Here is a 22,500-nt window from a genome sequence, read left to right as displayed (position 1 = left end):
AATGGATGGATGGATGGATTGGTGGATGGATGGGTAGACAAATGGATGGATGGATGGATGGATGGATGGATGGATGGATGGATTGATGGATGGATGGATGGATGGGTAGACAAATGGATGGATGGATGGATGGATGGATTGATGGATGGATGGGTAGACAAATGGATGGATGAATGGATTGATGGATGGATGGGTAGACAAAGGGATGGATAAATGGATGGATTGATGGATGGGTAGACAAATGGATGGATGGATGGCTGGATGCACAAAGTGATGGATGGACGAACAGACAAATGGATGGATGGATGGATGGATGGGTAGACAAATAGATAGATGTATGGACAGATGGATGCATGCACAAAGTGATGGATGGACGGACAGACAAATCGATAGATGGATGGATGGATGGATGGATGGATGGTTGGATGGATGGATAGACAAATGGATGGATGGATTGATGCTCAAAGTGATGGATGGACTGACAGACAAATGGATGGATGGAAAGACAAATGGATGGATGAATGGATGGATGGATGGGTGGATGGATAGACAAATAGAAGGATGGATAGATGAATGGATGGATGGATGGATAGATAAATGGATGGACTGACAAATGGATGGACCAACAGACAAATGAATTGATGGATGGATGGACAGAGTGATGGATGGATGAATAGATAGATGAATGGATGGACAGAGTGATGGATGGATTGATAGACAAATAGATGGAGGGATGAATAGATGGATGAATGGATGGACCGTGATAGATGGATTAATAGACAAATAGATGGATGGATGAATAGATGGATGAATGGATGGACAGAGTGATGGATGGATTAATAGACAAATGGATGGATGGATGGATGGATGGATGGATAGATGGATGGATGGACTGACAAATGGATGGACGAACAGACAAATGGATTGATGGATGGATGGACAGAGTGATGGATGGATTAATAGACAAATAGATGGATGGATGGATGGATAGATAGATGAATGGATGGACAGAGTGATGACTGGACAGACAGATAAACGGACTGACTTTATTTATTTCGCTGCAGTGAAGGTGAAGAGATGTTTCCAGAGGACAACATCAATAACATTCATCATAATCTGAGATATGAGGCTGATCTTCTCTTCACAAGGTAACGCAGTAGACAGATTCCCACAGTGAACTGAAAATAAGCGGCAGTATAGTAATTGATCTGTTGGGTAACTCTATAGTTGCTATGGTAACACAACAGCTACAGTAATATAAACAAATGACGGAATACTGTAGCTTTACTCTATAGGAGCAATAGTGTAGATTATACTGTAGTAAAAACTAAAGTATGCCTCAGTATTTATAGTGTATCAGTGCACTACAGTTAATGCTGCAGCATTCATAGTTGTAAATGCTATAATACATACAGAATAATGCACTTTATAAAGTACTATAGTATCTACTATCATTTACTATAGTATATTTTCATGTAGCATGTGGTCAATATATTCACACAAAAATAAGATTTTCTGTCATAAATATGACCCTTCACAGCTTTATAAGAGAGTCCAGCAGAAATAAACGGATGTTTGACACTGACTGATTGATTCTGGGAGTGTAAGCAGTGTTTTTCTTCCAGAGACTCCAGTCCGTCCCGCTTTGAGATCAAACCTGAACAGGCTCAGAGCGTCTCTGTCGGGTCTGGACCTCCGTTTAACCTCTCTTATCAGGTGAGCTCCTCATTTACCATAAGAAAGCTGCTGTAGAAGGCATTCTTCAGAGCGAACAGTGAATCGTTCTTCATTTGCTGTGCATCTGAACTAAATCAATGTTTGCTTTGGACAAAACCTATTCAGAGCGATTTGTTTTGCAGATCCAGAATCTTGGCCTGTTCCCCGTCTCTGAGCTTCTCTTCACATTAAACGTCTTCGCCGTGACCAGAAAAGCAAACACTCTTTTGCACCTCTCAGACCTGTATATCCAGCAGGTGCGTTTTGAGTGCCTTTATGTCAGTTTACAGTACCATGAATGGCTTCCATTGCATGTTAGAAAGATTTTATTAAATACAAATAGTCCACGATACTTTTTCTTCAAAGACAAAAATGTATATGAAATGTATATAATGTTCCACCAATTAATTTCATCCCTAACATACTTCACATTGTAGAAAAAAGATTTTATTTCTTGCTATTTGAATTGTTTTGAAGCACATATATGCCCAAGATACTGTTAAATAATAATTCCTTACATATTTATAGCGCTTTTCTGGACACTCAAAGCGCTTTACACATTGGGGGGAATCTCCTCATCCACCACCAGTGTGCAGCATCAACCTCGAGCCATTTTGCGCCAGACCGCACACCACACACCAGCTGATTGGTGGAGAGGAGACAGAGACAAAGCCAATTGTGATATGGGGAGGGTTAGGAGGCCATGATAGACTGTTAATGACCACAGAGAGTCGGGACCTCATTTTAAGATCTCATCCAAAAGACAGCGCTCACTGAGCAGTATAGAGTCCCCTTCACTATACTGGGGCATTAGGACCCACACAGACCACAGGTTGGGCGCCCCCTGCTGGCCTCACTAACACCACTTCCAGCAGCAACCTAGCTTTCTCATGTGGTCTCCCATCCAGGTACTGACAGGGCACAGCCCTGCTTAGCTTCAGTGGGCGACCATGTGAGTTGCAGAGAGCTAGCTGCCGGCTAAACTACTTCACCTTGCAGAACATACTTAAAATGATATCACTCATTATTTTTAATGTTTTATAAGCACAAGTATGTCCAATATAATGCTACTTGAGAGACAAAAAAATAAATAAATCAACAATAAAAATAAAATATTTAAATGTAAAAAAAAAAATTAATAAAAAGAAAACATCTTACCCCAAATAAATAAATAAATAAATAAATAAATTAATTAATTAATACTTTATTTGTTGAAGATGTTTGTTTTGTTTACAGCATGAAAACGCTTCAAATATCATATTTTATTAAGTAATTAAGTGTTATTAATTGTTTTAAGTACAAATATCTCCAAGAAACTAGTACTACTTTAGAGATAAATTTTATATATATATAACATGAAGGAACACGCGGCAAGAACTGTGCAGCAAATCGGTCACAACACTTGAAAATATCCACGTAACACAACTGAAATGTTTTAAGGGGACCCAAAAACATGACACACCCTGCTGAGGTAAGGATGTGTTATTATGCTGAACATCTCACTCTTAAAGGAAAATAAATGCCTAATAAATGAATTCAAATGAAATTTGGCAGATGTTTGTTTTTGTTATGAGCGAGTTGACTTCTATGTTTTTTTAAAGGCAAATCCTCACGTCTCATGTTGTTTATAAATGTGTCTTCATTTAAATAAATGTGTCTTCGTTTAAGCGTGCTCAGAATCATTGTTGGCTTGTTTTGAAAGCAGTCGTTGATCTGAACTGAATCACTGCCGTAAACAAACGCTTTAACTGCTTCCAGAGTGTGTTGTTTGCTAATGTGTGTTTGAGTTGGATCAGTTGTTGTGTTTTAGTAAGCACTGTTCTTGTGTAAATCCTCATCTGTGTGTGTGTGTGTGTGTGTGTGTGTGTGTGTTCATCTCAGATGCCGGGATCGCTCTGCAGTTTTCCACGTGTCATCACCGCCGGCTCCTCCTCACAGGAAGAAGATCTTTCCCTCAATGCACACATGGTACATCTCACTTTGTCTGAACTTCTTCGAAAGATTTCAATACACTGATATATGTATATTTTATATATGCCTGTTTCTGCCACGAAAAAAATGTAGTTGCAATTTTATGTCAAATGTCAGGCTATTGCAAATTTATGTTTTAAAATTTTGGTTTACAACTTGCAAGTGTAAGATTACGAAGATTAATCTTAAACTCTACGATTACTTCCCGCAATTATTACGTCTTTTTTCAATTCTGAGTTTGCATATTGCTATTGTTATGTTTTCTATATTCTGAGTTTACGTCTCGCAATTATTATGTATTTTTATATTCTGAAATTGCATGTCACTATTGTTATGTTTTTTAAATTCTGAATTTACGTCTTGCAATTCTTACGTTTTTTAAAACTGAGTTTGTCTCACAATTCGTACTTTTTTTTAATATTCTGAGTTTACGTCTCACAATTATTACGTTTTTTTATATCCTGAATTTGCATGTCACTACTGTTATGCTTTTTAAATTCTGAGTTTACGTCTCGCAATTCTTATGTTTTTTTATATCTGAGTTTACGTCTCACAATTTGTACTTTTGTACTATTCTGAGTTTACTTCTCGCAATTATTACGTTTTTTTTAGATTTTGAATTTGCATGTCACTATTGTTATGTTTTTTAAATTCTGAGTTTACGCCCTGCAATTCTTATGTTTTTTTAAATTCTGAGTTTACGTCTCAAATTTTTTACGTTTTTTTAATATTTTGAGTTTGCGTCTCAAAATTATTACTTTTTTATATTCTAAATTTGCATGTCACTATTGTTATGTTTTTAAATCCTGAGTTTACATCTAACAATTCTTAATTTTTTTTATATACTGAATTTGCATGTCACTATTGTAGTTTTTTTTTAAATCCTGAGTTTACGTCTTGCAATTCTTACGTTTTTTTTTTATCTGAGTTTGTCTCACATTTCTTACTTTTTTAATATACTGAGTTTATGTCTCGCAGTTATAACGTTTTTTTTATATTCTAAATTTGCATGTCACTATTGTTAGGTATTTTTAAATTCTGAGATTACGTCTTGCAATTCTTACGTTTTTTTGTATCTGAGTTTACTTCTCACAATTCTTACTTTTTAATATTCTGAGTTTACTTCTCACAATTATTGTTATTTTAATATTCTGAACTTGCATGTCACTATTGTTGTTTTTTAAAATTCTGATTATACATCTCGCAATTCTTACGTTTTTAATATTCTGAGTTTGTGTCTCAAAATTCTTATGATTTTTAATATTCTGAATTTGCATGTCACTATGTCACTACGTCTCACAATTATGTTTTATTTAATATTCTTAGTTTGCATATTGCTATTTTGTGTTGCAATTCTTATGTTTTTTTAATTCAAAGTTTACATTTTGCAACTCTTACGTTTTTTAATATTCTGAGTTTATGTCTTGCAATTGTTACATTTTTTAATATTCCGAGTTTACATGTCACTATTGTTATGTTTTTTTTTTTTTTGGGGTATTTCATATATTCTTTTTAAAATATTTTATTTCACCCCTTGCAATTCCTACGTTTTTTTAAATCTGAGTTCAGGTTTCACAATTCCTACGTTTTTTTAAAATCTAAGTTCAGGTTTCACAATTCCTATGTTTTTTTTTAATTCTGCATTTACGTCTCGCAATTCTTACATTTTTTTTTTTTTGATAATTTGAGTTTGCATATTGCTATTGTTAAGTTTTTTTTATTCCGAATTTACATTTTACAATTCTTAAATTTTTTCAAATTTAGTTTATAAATAAGTAAATATAAATATAAATTTATCTCACAATTGTTACGTTTTTTTTTTTTGGAAAATCTGAGTTTATATCTCGCAATTCTTACATTTTTTTTAAAGTTTGCAGCTTGCTATTTAATATTTCTTTATTCTGAGTTTACATCTTGCAATTCTTTTTTTAATTCTGATTTTACGTCTCACAATTTTCACTTTTTAAAATTCTGAGTCGACATATCGAAATTGTGTTTTTTTTTTATTTGCTGATCTCGCAATTCTTATGTATTTATAATGTCTTGGAATTCTGAGTTTGCATTTTCCAAATTTGAATGTTTTCTTTCTCAAAAAACTGAGTTTGCATCTCTCAATGCTGACTTTTGTCCTGAAATTGCATCTTTTTTGGAGGAAATTCAGACTGTTTTTTTATTCAGAATTTACATGTCAATTCAGATCTCATTATTTTCTTTTTATTCTATACTAAATGCGTTCATCTGCATTCACAAAGCAGCAGAATGCAAAACTAACAGTGCTAACTAATCAAACTACTCAAGCTGCTTTATCACTCTCTGTTGGCTACGGATAGCATGATTATTTATACGCAGTCTATATGTGCTCCAAATTGGAAATGATTCATTCACAGCTTCCTCTCTGGCACATTCACTTTCCAAGTGCAACGTGATCAAAAGTATTTAATGTTCTCCATATTGTGTTGTTTGTGTTGACAGAACGCCTCCACCAGTGACGCATTATTAGCACAGTGCAGATTCAACCTGTCTCCACAAGCAGACGTTAGCATCACCGTCACAGGATGGCTCAATCTTCACACTTTATTAGCCGTGAGTATGTTAGAAATAAGTAACGAATAACTGACAAATGAGTTTATGTCTGACAATTATGACTTTTTTTACGTCGCACAATTTTGTCTTTGTTTTTACTTTGTTTACGACTGTTACAAATTTTTTCATTTTTTCATAATTATTGACTTTATGAATTATCTCATAATGTTTTATTAATTGAGTTTACATCTCGTAATTTGTATGTTTTTAAATTGAGTTTACATCTCGTAAGTCATCAATTTTTTTAATTGAGTTTACATCTCGTAATTCGCACATTTTTTTATTTAAGTTTACATCTCGTTGTTTGTATGTTTTTTAATTGAGTTTACATCTCGTAATTTGTACATTTTTCAATTGAGTTTACATCTCGTAATTTGTATGTTTTTTAATTGAGTTTACATCTCGTAATTTGTAAATTTTTTTAATTGAGTTTACATCTCGTAATTTGTACATTTTTTAATTGAGTATACATCTCGTAATTTGTATGTTTTTTTAATTGAGTATACATCTCGTAATTTGTATGTTTTTTTAATTGAGTATACATCTCGTAATTTGTATGTTTTTTTAATTGAGTATACATCTCGTAATTTGTATGTTTTTTTAATTGAGTATACATCTCGTAATTTGTATGTTTTTTTATTGCGTTTACACCTCGTAATTCGTACATTTTTTATTGAGTTCACATCTCATAATTCTTACATTTTTTGAATTTAAAACTCGTAATTTGTAATTTTTTTATTGAGTTTACATCTCTTAATTCATATTTTTTAATTGAGTTTGCTTGTAATTCGTATGTTTTGAATTGAGTTTACATCTCGTAATTCGTACATTTTTTATCATTTTTTCATCTCGAAATTAGTAGAGTTTTTAATTGAGTTCACATCTCGTAACTCGTAAACTTTTATTGAGTTTACGTCTTGTAATTTGTATGTTTTTTTTTTATTGAGATTATGTCTTGTAATTAAAAATATAAATTTTTTATTGAGTTTAGGTCTCATAATGGATACTTTTTTTTGGTAAATCTCGGAATTCGTACGTTTTTTATTATCATAAGTTTACATCTCATAGTTCGTACGTAGTTTTAAAATCTGAGTTTACATTTCGGAATTCGTACATTGTTTATGAGTTTATATCTAGTAATTCATACATTGTTATTGAGTTTACATCCCATAATTCATACATTATATATGAGTTTACATCTCGTAATTTGTAGGTTTTTTGAGTTTACATCTCTTAGTTTGTACGTTTTTTTTGTGTCTTGTAAGTTGTATTATTTAATTATGAGTTTACATCTCGTAATACTTATATTTTTATTATGAGTTTCCATCTCATTTTTCTTGTTTTTTATTATAATGTTACATCAAGCTATTTTTTATTTTTAAATTATGACTTTAAATCTCATAATTTTTTTATATTTTGAATTATGAGTTTGCATCTTGTAATTCTTACATTTTGTTTTTGTTATGAGTTTGCATCTCATAATTTGTACGATTTTTTATTATGAGTTTACAACTTATAATTATTCCTTTTTTCAATATTGAAATTTTGTGTTTTCATCTTGCAATTTTTACGTTTAAATTTAGCCATTTTTTTCCTTTTTTCTTTCTGAGTTTACTCCTCAATACTCTTTGAGTTTACAGTTTGTAATTCCAACATTTTAATTATAAGTTTGTATTAAAACCTGCCGGAATCAACTATCAAATCAGAATCAACAGCCCCATAATATAAGTGTAGTTTATTTTTCATGTGCTTAAATGCTTTTTCTTTAAAATCATATGAAGATGAAAAATAAATCCATATTTTCTCAGGTGAAGTTTAAGCGTTTGGATCTGGTAATGACGGCCACAGTTGAATTGAGCCCTTCAAACCCAATGTTTCTCCATGAGGAACGGCCCATGAGACACGTGAGTACAGACACATCTATAAATAATATATAGGGTTTTAATGAGAAAGAAACTCGTGTTGTTTACTGTCTGTCACATTTGCATGAAGTTTTAGTCCATTTTGTTCTGCACAGCTGCTCATATTTACAGCTTTTTCTAGAAAAATGAACATACTATAGACAAAAATATTTTAAGTGACACGCTGCCCCCTTCTGGCTCATTGTTATTAATATTTTTACTTCACATTAGTTAAAAGTTAAAGTTATTTAGAACTCCTTTTTAGCCTTTGATGTTCAATTATTTATCCATAATGCAGCATAATAATGCAACATATTGACAAAAAGGACAAGAATTAGATGTAATGACTTTGATATTTATGAAATATATATATATATATATATATATATATATATATATATATATATATATATATATATATATATATATATACGCATTTTCTCAGATTTGGGACCCATTTACCATTAACATATTTTATATGTTAATTATGCTAATTCAAATATGAATGTTTCATTATGATTGTGCTTTGAATTTTCCTATATGGAGGATAGCATTACAGATACTTGCTATTTAAATGGTTCTGTTTGTTGAATTATGTGCGTACACTCGATCATTTGATCTCAAAACGTTATTAAATGTTGTAAATTTAGATTTCACGCAGACTTTAACAGTAAATTAAAAGAGCTCTGCTGTGTTTGGACAGCTTATTTTTGAATCTATTGGTAAAGTCACTGCACTAGTGCACTAGTATTAGGGCTCATTCACACTGAATGCATCTTTGCTTCTAAAAATGCGAGATGTTGCGCTCAGAAATGGGTTTTAAAAAAGTGCAAGGTCCTCATGACGCGATATTATAAACGTGATGTAATAACGACAATAACAAACCCATTAGTAGAAATAGGGAAACAATATGTTATGATAAGCACATAGAGACACATCATAACTCAGGATATCTGGACACAGACACAATGAATGCCTCCTCCGCCATGATATATACCGCTATAAATCAGTTATCATGGCAACTTCATACCATAAACAGAAGCTTGTAACAGCGGCCCCGCCTCCGAGCTCTTCTAATTGGTCCACTGACAGTGATGAGCTGCGATGCTTGTGAAAGTTGAAGATCGTTCAACTTGACACAGTGGGTGCTTCCCAAATCTTATACTTATGCACTATTCCACGCTAATTTGTAGATTAAATAGTGCAAGTTGTGCATTTGTAACCCCGCCGGTCCTACGCCACCCAACCCACTCCGAGCTGGTATCGAACCGGCAACCTTCCGCATGGGAGTCGGTTGCTCTACCAAGGAGGCACTCGCATGCGGAAGGTCGCCGGTTCGATACTAGCTCGGAGCGGGTTGGGTGGTGTAAGACCGGCAGGGGATACATTGGTGCCGTGACCCGGTTGGGAGTGAGGTTTAGGGTTGAGTGTAACGGAGGCCAGCTAGTAAGTGCTGTTCAGGTAAACCTCACTCCTCTGACCTCTAAAGGTGCTCTAGTGACAGACACTAGAGGCTATGGTATTTAGCCTCCTTGTTAGAGCAACCAACTCCCATGCGGAAGGCCGCCGGTTCGATCCCAGCTCGGAGCGGGTTGGGTGGTGTAGGACTGGTAGGGATACACTGAACTATTCATTTTATTTTAAAAGGAACAAGTGCTCATTAAATACCTAGATGATGCACTCATTCGATCATTAAAAATAAGTGTAAGATGTCGCAGCTTTGCTCTTGTAGCAGAAGGGGTGGGACTATTGCTTAAGGTGGGAGGGCTATTAATGAAAGGGTGGGGCTATCAGGCACTAATGTTGAATGACTTTATTTATTTCTGGGTTGTGAAAGCAAAATTCTCCTACGATTGTTGACGTTAGAGTTCCAATTGGTACGACACTAAATTCATATACCATGCTGTTCAGTGTGTAAGTGCATAAGTACAGTGGGTGCCCAAAAAACACGACGCTCACATGTAAAAGACTTGACCGTAAAAACACCATCGGTCAAGCGCATTTACATTAAAAAACAATAGAAATGTAGTGCATTGGGGGAGAAAAACACATTCTGTGTGAACGAACCCTTAACTGTGTGAAAGCTGCTGAATCCTCCATGGGTTTGACTTGAGCGCTGTGTGATTCTGCAGATTATCCTGGAGATTAGAAAGGAGGAAGATTACCGGATCCCCGTCTGGGTGATCATCGGCAGCACTCTTGGAGGACTGCAGCTTCTGGCCCTGCTGGTGCTGGCCCTCTGGAAGGTCTTTATTCACTGATTACCACACTTATAGCAACTTACAGCGGGGAAAATAAGTATTGAACACAGTGTCATGTTTTCTTCTGGGACTAACGTTTCTAAAGGAGCTGCTGACATGGAGTGGAAGCAGATTTTGGTAAAAACCCAAACAATACAAACATAAAAACAAAACAAAAACAAACCTGAAACATTAGTTGTGTGTTAGAAGAATGAAATGACAGAAGGAGAAAGTGCTGAACTACTGAAACGCGTTTAATAAGTTATATAAAAGGCTTTTTTTGCTGATTGCAGCTTAAAGACGCCTCTCATATGGAGAATTAAGCCTCATGCATTGCTCAGACTTCAACAGAGTGTATAAATCTTGATGGTTCTGTGGGTCTAGTCTATCAAATCCGAGCTTTATCTGTATTCTCTATTGGATTCAGATCAGGTGATTGGCTGGGCCATTCTACAGCTCAGTTTTCTTTCTCTGAAAGCATCTGAGAGTCTCCTCGGCTGTGTTTTGAATCATTGTCTTGCTGAAATGTCCACCCTGGTTACATCTTCATGCTCTTGCTCAGGGGCGTAGATTTAGCATGGACGAAGGAGACGCGTCCCCATATCCACCAACTACTAATTTGGGGGATGGGGCGGGGTGGGGAGAGGGGTTGCTGATGGTGCGCAACGTATCTGAAGAGCAGTGGGGGCGTGTACGTGCGATCTACCTAAAGAGCGGTGGGGAGTGAGTAGCGCACGACGTACCTGAAGAGCGGAGGGTTTGAGTTGCGCCCGATGTACCTGAAGAGCTGGGAGGGATGCGATGGAGAGTGGTGTGCAGGTATTTAAGAACGGGCGGGAGACGCTCGATTTCCGGGAGATTATCATTCGTTTGCTGGCATCTGGGAGTCTCTATGCATTTCCAGGAGACTTGGGATGTCTGATAATGCGGCTATTGCTAGTGTTTTCCCCCGCTTTAACTCAGTCTAACGCTATAGCAAACTGATATAGTCTGTGAATATTATGCCCAGAAGACTAACTGCAGAATAAACAGCTAATCGTAAATGGCTGGAGGGGAGGGGGATTCACCCGTCCAGGCCATCCCCACAAATATCAAGAGCAAACCTACACACTTACTCCTGCTGTTGAAGATGTTTGAGTGAAGCAGCTGATATTCATTTACACTGAGGAAGGGCAGAGGGTTTCTGAAGAACTACTGAGAGATTTCAGCTGCTGTCTGGGCTTTCACTGCTGGAGTACACCTCCCTTTCTTCATGTGTTCAGTACTTTTTCTCTGCGTCATTTCCTTTTATCACACAGAACTTCATTTGTAAACTAATTAGATTTGTTTTCTTTGCATATATGGATCTCTTTGGTCGTTATCAATATCAGGGGAAAATTTCATGTTAATAGCACCCTAAGAAATAGGTTTTCTGCGAAAAATGCAGAAATGTTCAATACTTATTTAACCCTGTTTATACTTCAACTAGCATAGATTCAGCTTCATATCAACTCCACTGTAAAAATGCTGGCTTCCACACAATTGATTTATGTTGGGGCAACATGGAGGAATTACGTTAACTTAGTAGCTTTTACAAATTAAAGTGGAGTAAACATAAAACAATTAAGTTGCCCCTGAAAAATAATGCTGTTTCAAATAATTTTGAATAAGTAGTTTGAGCTAACAACCAACGTCTTATTTTCTAATTTTTTTGAAGGGTAGTCTAGCATCAGTTTCTCCTTTATCACCTAAAATTACTGTTTTTACAAGTGTACAGTAGTTTAAAGGTCTATACCAGGGGTGTCCAAACTCAGTCCTGGAGGGCCGGTGTCCTGCATAGTTTAGCTCCAACATCCTCCAACACAACTCCCTGAAAGTTTCTTGTTTACCTAACGTTAGTAAGAGCTTGATTAGCTGGTTCAGGTGTGTCTAATTGGGATTGGAACTAAAATATGCAGAACATCGGAGAAAGACCAGCGGGGTTACACTAGCAAAGTTCATATTAAAACTATTTACCTTAGTAATGTTGGTTAATTTAAATAAGGTGGTTAAATAACACATCCTAGTTTTCCTAAATGGATTGTTAAAAATATTCAATAATTATTGATATCGAATGATGGGATTTTTGCAATATCGTCCAGCCCTATGATGTTTAACAATTTTACAAACAAATATACATTTTACGGTCAAAAAACTCACCGTTTTCCCTCATCCACAGCTCGGCTTCTTCCACAGGCAAAAGAGAAAGAGAGACGAGCAGGAAGCCAATGAGAAAACAGCAGAGGATCGGTAACAACATGGCAACCGCCTCAGCCAATCACTCAGGGACTCTCCAGATGCGGGAGTGTGTCAGCCAACCAGCTGCTCTGCAGCTCTCCCACAAGTCTGATGCACAACCAATCAGCTCGCTTGATGCGTGGCCAATTAAAAGCGAGGAAATAAAGCAGAATTTGAATATAAGCAAAAAGATTGATAATGTTAACTAGTAAACGAAAAATACAGATGAATAGGCTTCAGTTTTGAACCATAGTGAGGTTTTGGTGCTGATTAATAGTTACCAATATTAAAAATAATAAATAATAAATGTGTATCATGAAACAAACCTCAGATTGTAGACCCTCAGCATGAACTCGAGCTGATGCACTTGCACATTGTAAAGAATTTTGAACTTGAAATTTGTAAATACCAAAAAAAAAAAGTTCAGCAATATAATGTCAAACAATGGTGAAATATTTAACCGTAAAATGATTAATATCGTGCACCTTAATGCATTTTATTGCTCATGACTGTTTTGTGTATATAAAATGTGCTTTTTTATTGTATCTGGTCATAAGTTTATATTACAGAACGAGTTTTGTTGCAGAAGATTTTATTCTATGTCTGTTTCTGTGTTTTATTAATTTTGTTTGGAATTTATTTAAAGGTTTAAGGGTAGTTGAAGTCATTCATTACTTTTCTTTTCGGCTTAGTCCCTTTATTACTCATGGAATGAACCGTCAACTATTCCAGCATATGTTTTACACAGCGGATGCTCTTCCAGCTGCAACCCATCACTAGGAAACACACATACACATTAATTCACATACAAACTACGGCCAATTTAGTTCAATCAATTCCCCTATAGCGCATGTGTTTGGACTGTGGGGGAAACCGGAGTACCCGGAGAAAACCCCCGCCAACACAGGGAGAACATGCAAACTCCACACAGAAACGTCAACTGACCCAGCCGGGACTTAAACCAGCAACCTTCTTGCTGTGAGGCAACAACAGCGCCACACACTACCGTGCTGTCTAGTTGAAGTAATAATATTGTGAATTGCATTTTTTTAAAGTTAGTCAAAGAATGCTAACTTTTATAAACAGGTTTGAGTCATTTTATGAAGGGTACTTAAAAACAATATATATATACATATTGCTATCATTTCAGTTAAATACAAAACCTGACCAAACCAAAACCATATATCAACCATTAAAACCGCCATCTATTGGTGTCCATTCAGGGGTGCGTTTCCAAAAATGTTAGCCAACTAAGGTTGCGAGTTTCATCATTTCAAACATAGTTCGTTGATTTGGCATTTCCCAAATCCATCGTTCCAACAAACATTCGCAAACTTGTTCGCTTGCAACTACACCTCTAGAGCTGTAGTTAAGCATAGTTCCTGGTTGTGTTCTATTCCCAGTTATCCCCGTACGCCCTATTCCTTTCAAACGGTCCAATATTCAAACTAGGAACTATCTCAAATTAAAGCATTAAGCTCATCTCTCTTAGGTGTAATTTGCTTTCAAGGTATTTAAACCGTTCAGTTTGAGCGATCTTCATATTGACAGTCGTGTTCCCTTTGTAGTGCACTTTGAAAACATTTATGCCATTCTGGTCGCAGCCGTGGCTCATGATAAAAGCTATTATTGAGAATACTCGCAATATTATTTGTAAAGGAAACATTCTTTTTAACAAAACTAATATAGATTTTATTTTTTATGCGTGCGCAAGGAAAACAATATAGTTTGCACAAAATTTATTTGGTTTTCTCTAAAGAAGTAGTCTAAAGAAGTATCGATCTGCGACAAAGAAACTATGTTTTTGGGGAAGACTCGTCATTACATTGTTCTTTTCCCAAACGATGCATCGGACGTACTATGATAGTTCAGCCGCAAGTTATGTCGTTGTTTTGGAAACGCAGCCCAGGATAGCGAATAATAGTAAAGTTATAATAGTAATACTAGTATAGTAGCAATATTAGTTTTTGTGTGTGTGTGTGTGTGTGTGTATTATTTTGGTAATTTTTATTAAACTTTTCATTAAACTTTATTAAAATTGCTTTTAATAAATCTTAACTTCCTGAAAACACATTTGTTTGCAAAAAAACATATTTTGTCCGAAAAAAAAAAAAAATCACGTTTCATTTTAATTTGCTTTATTTTTTTTTAGGTTTTAGATGTTTGTTTTTTTATGCAGTTCACATCATTAAGAAATAAAAATTAATATAAAAGTACAATATTCAGTCTAATCTCCATTTATATCGTCACAATAAGATAATTAGCAATAGGCAAAAATTCACTAAATTATTCTTGACATCTCAACTACCCTTAAACCAATTTTTATATCAGTGTCTTTAAAAAAAGTGGCTGCGATCAGAATGAAACCCTAGTTTACTGCTTAATGTTATCATTATATTGCAGATGGTCAAGATATTTGGTCAAACTGTGAGTCGTTAAACGGATTTTGCACATTTGGAGAAATAACAGTGGGTTTGTCATGCAACAAAATAAAAATAAATAAATAAAATCGCACACTTTGCACAATATACACATATTCCAGCAATAATTGTAAGTCGAGATGCTGTTTTTAACGCTGTCACTCTGACAGAACTGTATTTTATGACATGGCTTTACAAGCTTTCGCAATACAAACAGGATGACGTGAATTTTGCAGTCACTCGCTCAAATGGTCATTATTTATATCTGCAGTTTATCGCATGTAAAGATGACAAACAAATGCTCAATGTGTGTTTGAACCACTGAATAAATTAAAATCACCTTAAAAGATGAAGTCTTTGTTGTTTTTAATCCAGAACAGAATGTTTTATGGACATTATTTGTTTACTTATGTAAATATTACACATTTTAATTACAAAAACAAGTGAATGAGCAAATAACCAATGAGAAAGCAGCAAAAGCTGCCCCAGCAATAGCATAGCAACCTCCTCAACCAATCAGCAGCTTAAAAATGCCCTCATTCATTTTCTTTTCAGCTTAGTCCTTTTATTTATGAGGGGTCGCCACAGTGGAATGAACTAATCCAGCATAAGTATTGCCCTTCAAGCTGCAACCCAGTACTGGGAAACACCCATAAACTCTCACATTCACACTCATACACAACGGCCAATTTAGCTTATTCAACTCCCCTATAGCGCATGTGTTTGGACTGTGGGGGAAACCGGAGCACCCTGCAAACTCCACACAGAAGCGCCAACTGACCCAGCCGAGACTCAAACCAGCAACCTTCTTGCTGTGAGGCGACAGTGCTAACCTCTGAGCCAGCCTATTGCAGTGTTAATAAACATTATTACACATTTTAATTCAACGTCTACAGAAACAGAAGCACACAGAATCACGGATCAATGTTTTTAATCTTGTTTGATTTGGTTCAGAAATAAAAACACACACAGTAACCTCCAGTAATTTAGGAATTAATAATGGTGCAAATATACATCGTTTAAAAAACTCCACATTCAAATTTGGCCAATTGTACTCAGACATGCACTCAAACACACACACACAAACGGAGCCAAAAGCAGGAAGACATGCTGCTCTCCCACTCACACACACACACACACACACACACACACACAACAGCACCATCCAGAACAGTAAGGCCCCGTGACTCCAATAGAGCTCCAGCACATGATCGAGTCTGAATCACAGACTCTCTAATTGGCTTTACAGTGGCGTCATGTTAATAAAAACACCAATAATAATAATTATAAACGTCCAACCTCTGGGTACAGGCACATTTTAATATTCAAATAAAAGAAATCTGGCACGGAGTTCAGCTTTAGGACATCAACACTCGCCCACTGATTCCTCATAAAATAGACTCTGTTTTAAATAAACCTTTTATAAAATATGTTAAGAAACGAAAAAACTGACAAAAGAGCAGCTCGTTTAAAAATAAAAACGCTGCTCAAATCGCCAGAACTAAACAATAAAATGCTGTTCGCCAAAACAAGAAATAAGAGTCCATCAGCATCGACGTCCTCTTAGATTTGTTAAAAACGAAAAAAAACTATGAGGATGAAACTAGAAACTCTAGTCGCTAAAAATGCAGCAGTTGGAACATTATTTACGTAAACAAGGTCAAAATGAAAGTCCTCAGCACCAAGTTAAAACAAACCCCAAAAGCCAGATCTGAGCGGAAAACACGGTTCAATGAAATTCAACGAACTCCTCCAGGCTTTTGGGAATCTGGTCTCGATACAGGATTTGATGTTGCTGCACGGCGCGCGCCGCCAAGCACTTCAGACTCATCTTCATCTGCGTTTTCAGGAGGATTTCAGAAACGCCTGTTGTGCTCTTATCCAGCGGCGTCTTCTTCTGCTTGTTGGTCATGTCGGTGTGGGCGCCAGCCTCCACGAGGCTAATAATGATGGCGTGGAGGGTTAAAAAGTCGCTGATGGGGCGGTTGTACTGTACTATGAGGTGTAGTGGACTGTTTCCTTCATGGTCGACTGCGTTCACTTGAGCGCCGCAGTCTATGAGCAGCTTAGTCACTTGCGCATTAGGAAAACTGCAAACATCGTTAGTATGGAAGTCGTCGACAGGTGTACTAGAGCTAGCCGCTAGGTGCAAAAGTGATGATCCCTCTCTGGAGCGAGGATCTAGGCGTATTAAATCGTAGATGTGCTTGTTTATGCGCTCTCGCTGCTCTTCGCCACATTGCGTTTTCGTAGAAATGCAAACTAAATAGAGAAACGTGAACACGTTGGATTCGTAATTATCGGTGGCTGCCGGTAATTCCACTTCTGTGGTGGTTTGTAGACGCGCCATGCTACGTCGGATTTCTAGTACGCTGGCGCGTAAAACATGTTCAACGTCTGACGCAATGACCGGCTCTTTTAAGTGAACCATCTGCGAGAACACTTGCGCAAATCGTAAGAGATCCTTATGCGTGTTGCGATTTCCTTGTTGGCGTAGTTGCAAGGCGTGCAGCCAAAGTTTGATGCACTGCTCAAACTCCATGTTGTCAGCATAAACTGCGCCTCTGTATATTATGGGATGTGACACATCAATATTATCCGCACCCAGAATTCGTTCGCGAATCATAAGTCCTTCCATGTGAAGTGCGTCCCGATCGTGTCGAATGGCCTCCAGTTGTTGTAAATTCCGACATTCAGATCGTCCACCGTACGCTTCAACAGGAGACGGCAGCTCTTTAGTGATAGCTCTGTCGGGATCCCGAAACCGTTCCAGCATTGCTAAATACAAGTAGTGGTAAGTTTTAAGAATGTCGTAATTTTCTCGATCATTAGCGAAAGACGCTCCAAGTAGTTCCAATGCTTCAATGCGACTTTGTACGTCACAGTCTGGATGGGATAACAGCAGCTCTACAACGTCAGCCTTGCAACTCTCGGCGGCCACTTTTAATGGCGTCATGCCATGTCCATTCACCACCATCGCCGCTTGGCATCGTACTAACTCCTTCACAATCTCCAAATGTCCGGCTTCGGCGGCGAAATGTAGCGCGGTGGCTCCGCAGTGAGCTGTGGAGTTGGGATCAGCTCTTCGCTCCAGAAGGAAGTAAACAACGTCAGTGTGCCCTTTGTAGGCGGCGATCATCAAGCAAGTGTTTCCGTATTTGTTGGCGATGCTGATGTCGGCCTTGTGCTCCACTAGGTAGCGCACGATGTCCAGACGGCCGTCAAAGCACGCGGCTCTGAGCGGAGTGGAGTTGGTGAGGGTGGTGTGGTTCACATTGGCATTGTGGGAAACCAGCAAACGCACCACCTCGAAATGACCAGCGCCAGCTGCACACCAAAGAGCCGTGGCACCATCGATAATATACCTGCAGAGGTGAAAAATAAATCAGTAACAGCGTCAAGAATATTAATACAAAAACAAGATTTCTATCTATTTAATTTTATATCGGTCACACACACTTTTTAAAATAATCAACTTTATAAATAATTAATGAATAATGTTAAGATGTCATCTACTGTAATTTTTTCAAATTTAAATGGACAACTAATTAAAACTACTACAAAACTCTTCCATGATTTTGACTGGATATTTGTAGCATTTGGCAGTCTGTTGGTCTCCATTGCCCATAAAGGGCATTATTGCTGCCCAACTTCTCAGCAGAGTTGTCTTCTTAAGTATTTTTCCCTTTCTTTTTCTTTAGTCCGCTTTGCTAGCTGTGACTTTCTGATTGGTAGAATTTTTTGTACAGCATCATGATTAATGTAGTATTACGAAACTACATAATATAGCAAAAAGTAGACGATTTATAATATAAATATGGGATACTTTTAATTTCATTTGGCTGAGATTTGAGTTTTCATAAGGCTGAGAATTTTCCTTGGACCTGGCAACCCCCTTACTCAGCGAACTCGCGCTCCTCTCCGACCGTTAAATAAAACAAAAAAAAAAAGAACACAAAACACCTCAGAAGTCAAATTGTAACACAATTATATTGTACATTTTTATTTAGTTTCTAATTTTTTTTGTAAATGAAGCTTTGGGATAAGAAAACGTTACAGGTAAGCTTCCTAAATTAATATAATAATTTAATCTAACATATGAGAAACAGTAACATTCAATCAACAAATAGACACTCTTATAGGCTAACTTATAATGTAATTTGTAGTATTGTAACACACAAGACACAAACTTTATCCCATCATTGAGTCTATTTATTTATTTGTGTAAATGTGTGTTAATTTATATTTATTCTGTTTTTAAATTAATTTCGGTAATAATATCAACATATATGAAAGTGTTCATTTGATTTTTTTTACAATACAGTTTAAGTAATTTTCTGTCTTTTAGTAGATTTATTATATGATAGCTTTATCTAGTGGATCTAATTTGATTTGCATTTTAAACATTAAATAAAAGTTAAATGTATTTTTTTTCATTTCATGTACTAAGTTTTTAGTTAAGATAATCCCAAAATAACTGATTTTTTACTAAATTTTCCACAGAAGTAGCAAAAAATGTCCGCAGATTCTGTCTGGACCTACCAATTGTTATCGAATTCAAGTATCGTGACAACCTTACTCAGTAATTTACACATTGACCTTGTATCTACAAATATGTGTATTTAAAAATATTATAGAAAATAAACATTTGGCTGAGATTTTAATTGTCGTGAGACTGAAAATTTTCCTTGGACCTGGCAACCGCCCTCACTCCGCGAACTCCCGCTCTTTTTTTGCATCTTTGACCGTTAATAAACAAAACAAACACAAAACACCTCAGAAGTCAAACTGTAACACAAATATGTTGTACACTTTTATTTAGTTTTAACTTTTGTAAATGAAGCTTTGGGATAATAAAACGTTACAGGTAAGCTTCCTAAATTAATATAACAATTTAATCTAACACATAAGGAGCCTAACAGTAATATTCAATCAACAATATACACTTTTATAGGCTAACTTATAACGTAATGTGTAGTAAGTTACTGTAACACACTTAACAGACACACACTTTAGTGCTCACCCGTCAAATCTGACAGTCCCGGTTTGTTCCGTGTCCACCTTATAGTGATCCAGCAGCAGCCGCACCACCTTGTCGTGTCCGTTCCGGGCGGCGATGATAAGCGGTGTGGATCTCTGTCCAGCCAGCTGGGTCACGAACTCCAGAAGATACCGAGTCTGCACGGTGGAGTGGTTCAGGAGCAGGGCGGCCAGGGTCAGGACTCTGCCTTCACCGGCCGCTTTGTGCACATACCGGGCCAGGGACTCCAACCGGGCCAGAGCCGGTACCGGTACCTCCGCCATCGGTGCAAGATTCGCCCACTGATCTCAGAGCAGATCAACCGGCCTCCCATTAAAAACACCTGCCGGAGCTCCACCGCTCATAGACGAGGCTTGTGTAGAGTTTCTAAACTACCCACGGCCATTATAATCAATTAAAAACAAGTATTATTAAGATCTGACGGTACTAAGATGGAGCTTTTGTTATAGTTTCGATCGTGTAACTTTTAATACAAACGGCTACTATTATACAATATAATATATATATAATTATCTTAAAATATTAACATTCTTGATTAATAATGTTACGCGGTGTGTAGTGATGTTTAATACATATGCAGATGCTGACGGAATTAAGCGAGTTCCAGTCGGAATTCTGTTTCACTTCTTGTGAGTGGCGTTAAAGGTGAGCTTTGTTTACTTTGTGTTTCGGGTTTTTAAATCTGAATCCCTCCGCGATGGTGTCCGACGATCGTATTGACTAAGAAAAAGCTGATTTTCGGTGAAGTAAACGCGAATTTCAGCTCAGATCGAAGCTCTCTCTCTGTGTTTGTGTCTTTCACCTCTGCCAGTATCGACGCCTGGAAATGAAGTCAGCAAAAACAGGAAGTGCGACTTTCGACATCCTGCTGATTTCGAAATAAAAGTAAGCACGATAAGAGTAGAAGGGGTGATTTGTTTAATAGTGATTACAAATAACGTTAGATAATGATAATAATCATTGTTTTTATAGTGGGTTCCGTGGATGTCCAGGGAGCCGCAAGAGTGTGCTGAGGTACCCGTCCAAGTGTAAACAAATAGGTGTAAAAATATATTGTTAACACTTAAATACACCTGTGTATATGGAAATGTAACAATTAGTAGCTAATTTATTAATTTATTTGAATAAAACTTTAAAATATTTTAATAACAAAGAGTTTATTAATACAAATGAATAAACATCAGTATAATAGAAACTGTTTCTGCCTCTTCGTCTTTCTATCTATCTATCTATCTATCTATCTATCTATCTATCTATCTATCTATCTATCTATCTATCTATCTATCTATCTATCTATCTATCTATCTATCTATCTATCTATCTATCTATCTATCTATCCACCCATCTATCTATCTATCTATCTATCTATCTATCTATCTATCTATCTATCTATCTATCTATCTATCTATCTATCTATCTATCTATCTATCTATCCACCCATCTATCTATCTATCTATCTCTATCTATCTATCTATCTATCTATCTATCTATCTATCTATCTATCTATCTATCTATCTATCTATCTATCTATCTATCTATCTATCTATCTATCTATCCATCCATCCATCCATCCATCCATCCATCCATCCACCCACCCACCCACCCACCCACCCACCCACCCATCCATCCATCCATCCATCCATCCATCCATCCATCCATCCATCCATCTATCTATCTATCTATCTATCTATCTATCCATCCATCCATCCATCCACCCACCCACCCACCCATAAACCCACCCACCCACCCATCCATCCATCCATCCATCCATCCATCCATCCATCCATCCATCCATCCATCCATCCACCCACCCACCCACCCACCCATCCATCCATCCATCCATCCATCCATCCATCCATCCATCCATCCATCCATCCATCCATCCATCCATCCATCCATCCATCCATCCATCTATCTCTATCTATCTATCTATCTATCTATCTATCTATCTATCTATCTATCTATCCATCTATCTATCTATCTATCTATATATCTATCTATCTTATAGATTTGTATGGACTGATGTGTTCAGTAAATTCATCAGGAATATTAAATCTGTCAGACATGTCGTGTGTTCCTCAAAGGGAGGTGGGGTGGGGGGTATTTTTGGATTAAAGGTTAATCTTGCTTATATAAACGCCAACAAAACCCAATCTTTCAGGATTTACTCGGACCAGACAGGCTTGATTTATTCATTTGCTCATTTCCTAAATCTCTCCATCTCAGTGAACCCGAAGAGAGTAGCGTTTTGTACTGTGTTTCAGACCCAAACATCAGGATTCAGGATGTTTTTATCCTTGTGTTTTACTCACTGATGTGGAAAACGACCATCTGAGGCAGCCGAGATGCCAACCGTCATCCGCAAAAGGCAA

At 36.7% G+C, this 22,500-nt stretch overlaps 3 protein-coding genes across 31 annotated transcripts in view; 2 read left to right on the top strand and 1 right to left on the bottom strand.

Moving 5' to 3' along the window:
- The window catches only part of itga11b (integrin, alpha 11b), an 88,265-nt gene extending 72,825 nt beyond the window's left edge, over nucleotides 1–15,440 (top strand). For both annotated transcript variants that reach the window (XM_087311378.1, XM_087311377.1), the window contains exons 23-30: nucleotides 1,065–1,148; nucleotides 1,626–1,716; nucleotides 1,860–1,973; nucleotides 3,598–3,684; nucleotides 6,160–6,270; nucleotides 8,079–8,174; nucleotides 10,304–10,417; nucleotides 12,609–15,440. In XM_087311378.1, coding sequence (XP_087167504.1) covers nucleotides 1,065–1,148; nucleotides 1,626–1,716; nucleotides 1,860–1,973; nucleotides 3,598–3,684; nucleotides 6,160–6,270; nucleotides 8,079–8,174; nucleotides 10,304–10,417; nucleotides 12,609–12,683 — 772 coding nt within the window. In that variant the 3' untranslated portion in view covers nucleotides 12,684–15,440. The remainder of the gene's footprint in view (nucleotides 1–1,064; nucleotides 1,149–1,625; nucleotides 1,717–1,859; nucleotides 1,974–3,597; nucleotides 3,685–6,159; nucleotides 6,271–8,078; nucleotides 8,175–10,303; nucleotides 10,418–12,608) is intronic.
- Nucleotides 15,441–16,001: 561 nt separating this feature from the next.
- On the bottom strand, nucleotides 16,002–20,962 carry fem1b (fem-1 homolog b). Its single transcript, XM_087311523.1, has 2 exons — nucleotides 20,111–20,962; nucleotides 16,002–18,452 (listed from the first exon to the last, which is right to left on the bottom strand). Exons 1-2 carry the CDS (start codon nucleotides 20,389–20,391, stop codon nucleotides 16,817–16,819), a joined length of 1,917 nt encoding a protein of 638 aa, XP_087167649.1. The 5' UTR covers nucleotides 20,392–20,962; the 3' UTR covers nucleotides 16,002–16,816.
- The window catches only part of cln6b (CLN6 transmembrane ER protein b), a 13,697-nt gene continuing 11,010 nt past the window's right edge, over nucleotides 19,814–22,500 (top strand). For 2 of the 28 annotated variants that reach the window (XM_087311617.1, XM_087311626.1), the window contains exons 1-3: nucleotides 19,866–19,954; nucleotides 20,156–20,378; nucleotides 22,393–22,500. The exon at nucleotides 22,393–22,500 is cut by the window's right edge and continues 32 nt beyond it. In XM_087311617.1, the coding sequence (XP_087167743.1) occupies nucleotides 22,474–22,500 (27 nt within the window). In that variant the 5' untranslated portion in view covers nucleotides 19,866–19,954; nucleotides 20,156–20,378; nucleotides 22,393–22,473. Of the gene's footprint in view, nucleotides 19,955–20,155; nucleotides 20,552–20,878; nucleotides 21,143–22,287 lie in introns of those variants that run through there. The other 26 variants (XM_087311625.1, XM_087311624.1, XM_087311619.1 and 23 more) reach the window with 24 other exon arrangements.

The sequence above is a fragment of the Danio rerio genome, chromosome 25 (assembly GCF_052040795.2).
Source record: "Danio rerio strain M-AB ecotype USA chromosome 25, GRCz13ab, whole genome shotgun sequence".
NCBI lineage: Eukaryota > Metazoa > Chordata > Actinopteri > Cypriniformes > Danionidae > Danio > Danio rerio.
Note: the sequence above shows the minus strand (reverse complement) of the source record. Positions and strands in the feature narration are given on the sequence as shown.